Source organism: Narcine bancroftii, chromosome 3 (genome assembly GCF_036971445.1).
Source record: "Narcine bancroftii isolate sNarBan1 chromosome 3, sNarBan1.hap1, whole genome shotgun sequence".
NCBI classification, from domain to species: Eukaryota; Metazoa; Chordata; class Chondrichthyes; order Torpediniformes; family Narcinidae; genus Narcine; species Narcine bancroftii.
Window position 1 is genome coordinate 276752628 of NC_091471.1, and position 10883 is coordinate 276763510.

Below are 10883 nucleotides of genomic sequence, written 5' to 3' on the forward strand. Positions count from 1 at the left end.
TTTCTTGGACAAATGCTATATCAATTTTTTCCTTTTTCAGTAAATTTAGTAGTTTCTTCCTTTTAATTTGGTTATGTATTCCATTAATATTTAAAGTCATATAGTTCAGCATAGCCATTTTATATTTTGTTTATCTTCTCCTTCCGTTTTTCCATCATTACCTTTCCTCCTTTTCCATTTCTGTTTTCTTATTTTCAACTCTTTATTAGACAACATTCCTACAACATCCAACATTTTCCTTATTCTCCTATTTATATCTTCTTTATCCCCAATCTCCCCTTCCCCTCCTGAGTTGTCCTTTATCCCTTGTCGGACAACCACATCTCCCCTCTCCATTTGGATTTGCGAATCCACTCGCAAGTGTCAACTGATTTTGCAGTGACCGCTATTTCCCCCCACCCAGCCCCCCCCAGAAAAGATTTCACTTTTCATATGTCACAAAGGTCACTCTTTTAATTCCCTCCTTATTCTCTCTATTCCATTACCTTCCCTTATTAATTCTTGTCTGTACTATCTATATTTTCCTCTAAGTACAGATACATTCACGTATGCACATTGTCTCTATTCACTCTATACCTCTTTACCCGCATACATATCAATCGTGATCATTTTTACTCTCATTACCCGTCTTCATCCCTCAGTCTATTTTTGTAATTGTTCTGCAAATTTTCGTGCTTCTTCTGGATCCGAGAATAGTCTGTTTTGTTGTCCTGGAATAAATATTTTCAATACCGCTGGATGCTTTAGTATAAATTTATACCCTTTCTTCCATAAAATCGCCTTTGCTGTATTGAACTCTTTTCTCTTCTTTAGGAGTTCAAAACTTATATCTGGATAAATGAAGATTTTTTGCCCTTTATACTCCAGTGGTTTGTTGCCCTCTCTTACTTTTTCCATTGTCTTCTCCAGTACCTTTTCTCTTGTAGTATATCTTAGGAATTTTACTAAAATAGATCTTGGTTTTTGTTGTGGTTGTAGTTTAGAGGCCAATGCTCTATGTGCCCTTTCTATTTCCATTTCTTGCTGTAGTTCTGGACATCCTAGGGTCTTAGGGATCCAATCTTTTATAAACTCCCTCATATTCTTGCCTTCTTCATCTTCCTTAAGGCCCACTATCTTTATGTTATTTCTTCTGTTATAATTTTCCATTATATCTATTTTTTGAGCTAGTAGTTCTTGTGTCTCTTTAGTTTTTTTATTAGATTCCTCCAATTTCTTTTTTAAGTCTTCTAACTCCATTTCTGCTGCTACTGCCCGCTCTTCCATCTTGTCCATTTTCTTTCCCATTTCTGTTAAGGTCATATCTATTTTATTCACTTTCTCTTCTGTATTGTTTATTCTTCTTCTTAAATCATTAAATTCCTGTGTTTGCCATTCTTTAAATGACTCCATGTATCCTCTAACAAGAGAAAGTATATCCTTTACCTTGCCTTTCCCTTCTTCTATTTCACTGTACTCTTCCTCTTCTTCTTCCTCTGGGTTGGCCATCTGTTGTTTCTTTGTTGCCCTTTTCTTCTCTTCTTTCTTGTTTTCATTGTCTTCTGTGGTCTCTTCTTGCTGCAGGTGTTCTGCAGCTGTCGTTGCCGGCTGTGGAGATCGACTCCCCAGCTGGTCCCCCCTCCCGTCGGTGTGTTTTTTTTCATGCGCGGTTGCGCACTTTTACTCGGCTCTGCGAGCCATTTTTGTAGTCCTATTTCTACCGACCTGAGGAAGCGGGCTTCTCTCTCCACAGCGGGCCTCTTCGGACAGGTAAGGCCTTCTCCTTCTTCCTCCGTTGTCTTCTCTTCCTCTCTTCTTACCGTTGATTTTGATTTTTCTTTTTTTGTCGCCATCTTCTTTCCACCTTTATACTCACTTTTCTTTAACTTTTATTTCTGTGCCTTTGTATTTTCTCTTGTTTTTCCCGACTTTTCTGGAGAGGGCTGGAGTTCACTGTCCGGCCACTACTCCATCACATGACTCCCCAGACTTCCTCATCTTGATGGAGTTTTGGATTTGGGCGAGGGCTGCTGATGGGTTGAAGTGAAATGTTGTGCAGCTGCTGAGGCTGCGGGAATACTGGACGTGAATCCAGGACACTTGGTGGTGATTCTGAGGGTGATTCTCTTCTATTTCTTCCTCTCACTAAAGATTCTGGCAAAGCCAATGCTAAATCTTTGCCTTATGGCAATTTTGTATAGTATTACATTTCTGTTTGATCACATGACAATAAACAGTATTTGATCTGATCATTCATCTCCCCTCGAATTACATCTCCTGCAGTTGGATCACTGTTTCCTAATCCTCTCCAGCTCTCCTGCTTCACTTTCCCTGGAACAAATTATCTGTTCTCCATCTGACAGCTGCTTGTGGGAATTTGGTCAGGCAGGAGGCAAAAGTCGCACGTCCCTGCATTATCTCAATAGTAATATTTTATTGGCCATTTGTCCTGGGCTAAGCAAGGAACTAAATAAATGCAAACCTCCCATGACCTTGACTTGTAAAAATGACTCGAATTTGTTTTTAGACATGTATACCTTTTACTGTTTTATAAATTCCAGAAACATTGCATCATCTTTTAAGCAAAGTAACCGTAGAGAAAAACTGTCGCACTCAAGCAGAAGATCAAGTTAGCATTAACCAAATTGAGCATAAGGGGGCTTTCTTTGACCATGGGCCTGTTGGCTGGAGCTTCTGTTTGCACAGGGCTCTCTGCTTCTGTCTTCTTATCCATCCCACAGAACCACAGCAGAAAGGACACCATCTTTGACCTTTGCTTCTTTGACTCACCTGGGAGAATAAAAATGTGTTACTACAGAAAATTGTCCAGCAGGTTTAAAAAAAAAACAAATAAAGGGCAGCTGAAGTGGGGAAAAAAAAATACGACAAGAACTCAGCCAGTTGAGCAGTGTTTGTTGAGTGAGAAACAGTTCAACATTCAGGTCAAGGACCCTTCTTTAGAAGTGAGAAAGAGAGCGAAAATTATTCTAGCCTGAGTCTCTTTCATGCTGCCAAGTACATGTGGGTTGACAGTCCAATTTAGTAGGTCCGTAGCAGTGTGAAAGGTCCCAACTGGGCAGGGCGAGTAAAAATCAACAAGACTTTAACTTGCTGGGGCAAGGAGTCACGTGATGGAGTAGTGGCCGATAGGAGAATACCATCCCTCTCCAGAAAAGAAGAAAAAAAGTGAAGAAAAAGCAAAGCCCCAGATACACAAAACACAACAAATAAAAGATAAATGTGTGGATAAAATGGCATCTAAGAAAGAAAAACCAAAAACAACAGGAAAAAAAGAAGGAAAGATGCTGGGAGAGAAAGGTGAAGGCCTTATCTGCACGAAAAAGCAGGGACCCGCCATGGAAAGAGAAGCCCGTTCCCCGAGGTTAGTGGAGACCCTGCAGGGTCGTGACCCACCGACCGCGGGACTGCAAAAATGGCTCACTGAGCCAATCAGATGTGCACAACTGCGCACGACAAGGAGAACACCGACGGGAGGGGGGACCAGCTGTGGAGTGAAACACCACAGCACGAACAGCTGAGAGATGCCCAACAGCAGGGCTCCCAGCTGGAAGATAAAGAAAGCAATGGGAAAGGGAGGGGTGAGAAAGAAAAACAGAAGCAGGAGACACAACAGATAACCAGCCCAGAAGAAAAGGACCAACATCAAGAAACCATGAAAAAAAAATACCCAACAAACTGAGACAAGCAGCTCAACAAGAAAGTCAGAAGAGACACAGATACAATGAAGAGAAATAGAAGACACAAACCCAAGAGCAGACACAGAAGAAGAAGAAGAAGAACACCAAGCTCTGCACAGAGGAATGGGAGGTAAAATGAATGGACAGTACATAGATTTTAAAAAAATCAAGAATAAATGAAAGCATTAAAAGAATGGTTGACACTAGAATTTAGTGAAATGAAAAGAAAAATGAAAAGTACAGAAGAAAAAGTGAGTAGAATAAAGCTGGTCATAACAGATGTAGGGAAAGGATTAGAAAATGTGGAAGAACGTGTAATGGCGGTAGAAATGGAAGTGAACGACTTAAAAAGAAAATTGGAAGAAAGTGACAAAAAAGTTAAAGAAACACAGGAGTTGTTAGCTCAGAAGATGGATATAATGGAAAACTATAGTAGGCGAAACAATATAAAGATAGTGGGCCTTAAGGAAGATGAAGAAGGCAAAGATATGAAAGAATTTATAAAAGAATAGATCCCAAAAGTCCTGGGAATGCCAGAAATGCAGGAAGGAATGGGAATAGAATGGGCACACAGAACGTGAGCCCCAAAACCACAGTCACAACAAAAACCAAGATACGTTTTAGTAAAATTTCTGAGATACATAACAAGAGAAAATATATTGGAGAAGGCAATGAATAAAATTAGAGAAGACAAAAAAACCACTGGAGTACAAAGTTCAAAAAAATTTTTTCTACCCAGACATAAGCCTTGAGCTCCTAAAGAAGAGGAAGGAGCTTAACGCAGCAAAATCGATCCTATGGAAAAAAGGCTATAAATTTATGTTAAGATATTCAGCGATGCTTAAAATAGTTATCCCGGGGGATCAAAACAGACTGTTCTCAGATCTGGAGAAAGCACAAGAATTTGCAGAACGCCTGCAAGACAGATAGAGAGATGAAGAGATGTAACAAGAACAAAGAACAAAGAACGATGACAAACTACATATAAAGATGTAAAAAAATGTACAAGTAAGAACTAAAGGAGGGAAGAAAAAGGAGAAAGGGGGGAAGAAGAGGGGTTAAAAAATTTTAAAAAGAGAAGAAAAGAGCAGGAGCTTTGTGGTAATGTGAAGATAAAAGTCTTTTCTGGAGGGGGTTTTGTAGGAGAGAATAACAGTCACTGAACAGGTTTGCAGACCGAATGGAGAGTGGAGTTGTGATTGCCCGGCAAGGGACAAGGGGTGACTCAGAGAGGGGGTGGACACTTGGGGGTTAAAGGAATTTTAGATGTGGGAATGGTTGAAATATTTTATGTTTTAGAAATGTTGTCATACAGTGCGTTCAAAAAAAGAAAACTGAGAAATAAAAATGGGGAAAATGGTGGTGAGGAAGCGGAAATGAGATGTAAACAGAGTATGAGATGGCCATGTTGAACTATATGACTATAAATATTAATGGAATACATAACCAAATCAAAAGGAAGAGGCTATTAAATTTACTGAAAAAAGAAAAAATAGATATAGCATTCATCCAGGAAACACATCGAACTGAAGTGGAACACAATAAATTAAGGAGAGACTGGGTAGGACACGTAACGGCAGCATCATACAACTCAAAAGCCAGAGATGCAGCTATATTAATCAGTAAAAATGTACCAATTAACATAGAGGAGGAAATAATAGATCGAGCAGGGAGATATGTAATGATAAAGTGTCAGATATATTCAGAACTCTGAAATTTGGTCAATATATATGGACCTAATGAAGAAGGTCAAAAGTTTATGCAAGATATTTTTTTAAAGATTTTAGATACACAGGAGAATATATTGATAGGAGGGGACTTTAAACTTAATTTTGATTCAAAGATGGATAAAACTGGACAAAAGACTAGCAGAAAGAACAAAGTAGCCAAATTTATGGTTAAATCAATGCAGGAAATGCAACTTTTAGATATATGGAGGAGACAACACCCAAAGGAGAAGGAATACTCATATTATTTGAGTGGACATAAAACATACTCAAGGATTGACCTGTTCCTGTTGTCAGTCCATATCCAAGGGAGAGTTAGGAAAATGGAATATAAAGCTAAATTGTTATCTCATCACTCACCCCTGTTATTAGCAATAGAAGTGGAGGACATCCCACCAAGAACATACAGATGAAGATGACCTGAAAGATTACTTGATTTCTTTCTCTCCAGATGTTGCTTGACTGGCTGGGTATTTTTCAGAGTGGTTTCAGAGACAGAAACTACAGTCTGAAAGACTAATATTTCTCATGGAAATGTGCCATGAAGTATATGGACCCCCACATCATGAACTGGCTGCATGGAGATCCCCACATTCCAACGAGAGCAGGAACCCAGGAACCACTCGTCTTCACACAGCATGGTGTGCAGTCATTGAAGAGAGTCCTCCACAGTCACTTTAGTGAAGATCTTCCCGAATACATTCCTCACATTGATCATCACATGACCTGTGTGTGTGTGTGTGTGTGTGTATGTATGTATCATTGATGTGACCAATGCTAAACATACCCTTACGCTTCTTCAATGAAAGGTGATTATATCAATTGTTGCTGTGCCATTCACTACAAACATAAATCCAGGAAATCCCACCATCCCGCAGAACAGGAGAGCTGGTGGAACTGCTGCCCAAACTGAGTACTGTGAAACTTACCCACACTACTTTTTACTTACAACAGACCAATAAAAGTTCTAATTGCAGAATCAAGGTCTACACTACAATAATGTAAATGTGATGGTGGAAATTAATTGCAGTGTTAGTACATCGTTTTAATAAACAGATGTTATAGTGTTTTCCTTACCTGCTGAGATATCGACATGGTTCATATTGTTGATTTTCTCCAAGCCAATCTTAGTTTCTTCAGATCGATCTGGATGGGAGTATTATATATTAGTTATGATCCTGCTGCGTTATGTGCCAAAGCAACACAAGGGGAGAATTCCTACCTGTTAAGACAATAACAATGTTTGAGTTGTTGATTTCCTCCCGAATCTTTTTATCTCCTTCAGAATGGCTCATCTCAGACCTTGGCATAACTGGTGCAGGAAAAATGCAATTGTAAGTTTTCTGATAAAATTACATTGCCCATAACCCATTCTGAAGTACCTAACCCATCCCTTCTATGCTGCCCTTTCTATCAGACAGTACAGATAATTGATCAGATATGTCCTTTTCCCAAAACGTAGGACCACACAATGCCCAATCGAGCTAATCTCAATTATTAGCATGTGGGAAAACTCAAAGGTCTGCAGATACCATGGTTGAAGTAAAAACACAAAGCTGGAGAAACTCGCAAGGCTTTGTGAAGCAATCCATGCTGCAATCCTACACAGGAAAGACCCCTCAACTCTTCCTCCATTATATTGGCAACTACATTGGTACTACCTCATGCACCCATTAAGAGCTCATCAACTTCATCCACTTTGATTCCAACTTCTACCCCAATCCCAAATTCATCTAGTCCAACTCTAGCAACACTCTTCCCTATCTTGATTTCTGTCTCCATCTCAGAGGACAAACTTTCCACTGATATTTTTTACAAACCTACTAACTCCCATAACTTCCTCGACTACATATCTTTACACCCAGTTCCCTGTAAGGAGTCTATTCCTTTCAATTTCTCCATCTCTGTCATATTTGTTCCCAAGATAAGGTCTTCCAGTCCATATCATCCAAAATGTCCTCCTCCTTCCAAAAACATGGCTTCCTCTCCACGTTAAACTCAGCCCTTACCTGCATCTCCTCCATTTCCCATTCATCTTCCCTGGCCCCCTCTACTAGACACAACAAACACAGGATTTCCTTTGTCTCACCTACCATCCTTCACATGCAACACATTATCATCCTCGGTAACTTCCACCACCAGACACATCTTCTCCTCTCGTAGAGACCACTCCCTCTATGACTCCTTCATTTACTTATCCCTTCCCATTAATTGCCTCCTTGGTACCTTCCACATGTGCCCACACTTCCTCCCTCATCATCATTCAGGGCCCTAAACAGTCCTTCCAAGTAAAGAAACACTTCAGTTGTGTATTGGCCTCTACTTCGGAGAGACTGGATACTGACTTGGAGATTGCTTTGCTGAGCACCTTTGTGATATCCGCAGCAGTGAAAGTGATCTTCATGTGGCCAACTGTTTAAATTCTGCACCCCTCTCCCATGCTGACATGTCTGTCCTTGGCCTCATTTTCTGTCAACTGAGACCACCTGTAAATTGGAGGAACAACACTTTCCGTCTGGGAACTCCAACCGGGTGGCATGAACGTCAACGTCTCTGGTTTCTGCTAACCTACTCTCTGCTTTCTCTCCCTTCCCATTCCCTCTGTCTACTTTCTTCCAGATCTCCACCCCCCCTTCCCTCTCCATTCACAGATCCACCCCTTCTCCTGCTGCTTGCTGCTGTGACTTCCCTCGCTTATCTCCCTATTACTTACTGCCTGTGGTATTGAGCTCCTCCCCCCACCATTTTATTCAGACATCTGCCTATATTTTGCTCATACCTTGATGAAGGGCTCAAGCCCAAAACTTTAGTCATGTATCTTTATCTTCATGGTTTAAAGTGGACTGCTTGACCTGCTGAGTTTCTCCAGCATGGTGTTTTTATTTTCCACATCACCAACAGTGCTATCAAGCAGTACTGTCTCTCTGTGTGGTCCAGTTTGGGGTTCAGCTCCAGATCTCATTACAGCAGGGTCCGAATGCTAAATGCCAGAGATGACTGTGAATAATTGGCCTGGACACCAAGACAAAGTTTGGCTCTGTTTGACATCAAGGAGCCTTGGTAAAATCTAAATTAATGGACATTGAAGGGGAAACGCTTCAGAGGATGGAGTCAGACCTCACACAAAGGAAGATGGTTCTGATTATCTGAGGTCAAACACCCCAATCTCAGGACATCACAGTAGGAGCAGGGCAATGTTCTTGACTAAACAGGGTGCTTCATTGATGACCTGCCTTCCATCATCAAGTTAGAATGGGAATGGTTGCTACTGAATACACAATGTTCAATTCTACTTCCAGCAGATGCAATGCATGCAGCAAGACCTGGACAGCATTCAGGTATTTGCTGCTAAGTGGCAAGGAACATAATGTAGAAATGCACAGAGATGATGACTTCCAACAGAAGAAGGCTCGTCACCTAGCTTTGACATTCAATGACATTACCCTTGCTGAGCCTTCCACCATCCAATTCAACTGAACCAGTCATATAAATGTTGTGGCTGCAAGAGCGACTGAGAGGTTGAGTCTGCTTCAGTGAGTAACTCACCTCCTGACCTCCCAAGGACTTCTCATCATCTACAGGGCACAAGGCAGGAGCTGCCAAGATGAGCAAGGCCTCAGTAATTTTCAGGAAGCCCAACACCATCTAGGAAGAAGCAACCCATTCGATTGGCACCTATCTACTACTATAAAAGATTCAGCCTGAAACAACAGGAGCAAAGTGTGTTTCATATACATCACTGCTACTCAAGGAGATTACACTGATTGGACCTCCCAACACTAGCTCCTCTACTACCAAGGAGGACAAAGATAGGACATGCATGGGAACACCACTGGCTGCAGATTCTCCTTGGAATCATACACCATCCTGACAGGGAAATATATCTCTGGTCTCTCACCATGATAGAATTGAACTCCCTACCAAGAACCAAGAACCTCACCAGTGATTGACAACAGTGGCTCAACCCACCTTCACAATGGAGATTATTGATGGAAAATTAGGCACAGTGTGCCAGTGATGTCCAGAGAGTGAATGATATGAACAAAATCACTTCTCTCATTCATCAGCCAGGGCAGTGGCAAAACTTTCAAGACTCCATTACTGTCATGTAATAATACAGTACATGTAATATTACATGGAATTGCCTTCTGCCTGGCGTAAGGCAGACAAAGGCACCATTAGTGCTACCCAGTAGGCCTTCCCTTCAGGGTCATTGAGTGTCCGTGAATTCACCTCCAGTGCTCCCACAGTCTCTGCAGCCACACAGACTCTGGACCTCCAGATCCAAGCCTCCATTGTGATCAATAAGCCTTCATTGTCTGAGGGCCTTCATGAGCCCTTCTTACCCTCAGCACACCCTCAAATCCCAGCTCTGATACCTGATTCCCATAACCCTATCTCCAGCAGCCCGTTCAGGTCCTCTGACAGTAAGTTGCCTGCAGCCTGAGTGGGTCTCTCAGCCACTGTGGTCCTCCCCCATGGTCACCATACTGTTTGGTCGTCTCCTCTGCTCCTTGACAATGGGTGGGGGGGGGGGGGCGGGGAGGAGCGTGTGGAATTCTCCCAGATTCTGGTGCCCTGTGGTAGTCTGTTGTTCTCCAGAGTCTGGAACCCCTCAATGGCACTACTGATCATCGGCACCACCATCTTGGGCACAGACCAGTGGTTGCAGGATTTTAGTTTAAAAACACTGTCATGTCCTTTTAACAGGCTAGTTAAAACTTGTACAGAGCCGCAGGTATTAGCACCAGTCGGTTTAGCCCTTCAGAGCAGGATTGTGTCTGCCCTCCACTCTCCCGGGTCCACACCAGCCATTACAGCAGCTCTGGCAGCGCCAGCTTTTTTTTGAGAGAAGAGTCTTTGAGAGATGTTCCAAATGACATGAGTATTGCAATTGATGTTAGGTCTTAATGTGTGTCAGTCCAACTATTGTAAATCCTTGCTTAACTCATGTCAATGGATCCCTCAACCTCCAGCTTACCTGTTTCAGCCTGACCTGCCACAGGATTGTTTCTATCAGAATGAGTATACCAGGTCAATCGGTGGATCTGTAAGATCAAAGACGAGTGATTATCACAGAGAATTTTGATTGTATTATGGTTAATGATGTGGGTTCACAACATTAGATCAGTGCTAAAGGAGTGCCTTTTGTTTATCTTAAAAACTAGGTCACTTCGTTGGGGCTGTATTTTTGCCTCCTAAATAGTCCCTGGGAATTTGCAGAATGTGAGGTGAAATTGCAGATAGCTGCCTGAATAACAAATTGGGGAGAGACAGGAAAATGGTGTAGAAAGGAAAATAAAAACACCACCCATGATTTGAATGGTGGAGCAGACATGATGAGCAAATTGCCAACTTTTACTATTAGGTCTAATGGTCTATTGGGAGACTTTAACATCCTAAATGTTGACTGGGTAACCCAGAAAGGGCATGGAAGGGGTGGAATTTGTTCAGTGTGTCCAAGAGAGCTCCTTCAATC

At 41.7% G+C, this 10883-nt stretch overlaps 1 protein-coding gene across 1 annotated transcript in view; it reads right to left on the reverse strand.

The window, feature by feature from the left end:
- Positions 1-1616: 1616 nt before the first annotated feature.
- Positions 1617-10883, reverse strand: part of LOC138758815 (sodium/myo-inositol cotransporter 2-like) — an 84717-nt gene continuing 75450 nt past the window's right edge. Inside the window, exons 15-18 of the mRNA XM_069928208.1 lie at positions 10386-10452; positions 6627-6716; positions 6482-6550; positions 1617-2769 (exon numbers count right to left, since the gene is read on the reverse strand). Coding sequence (XP_069784309.1) covers positions 2558-2769; positions 6482-6550; positions 6627-6716; positions 10386-10452 — 438 coding nt within the window. The 3' untranslated portion in view covers positions 1617-2557. The remainder of the gene's footprint in view (positions 2770-6481; positions 6551-6626; positions 6717-10385; positions 10453-10883) is intronic.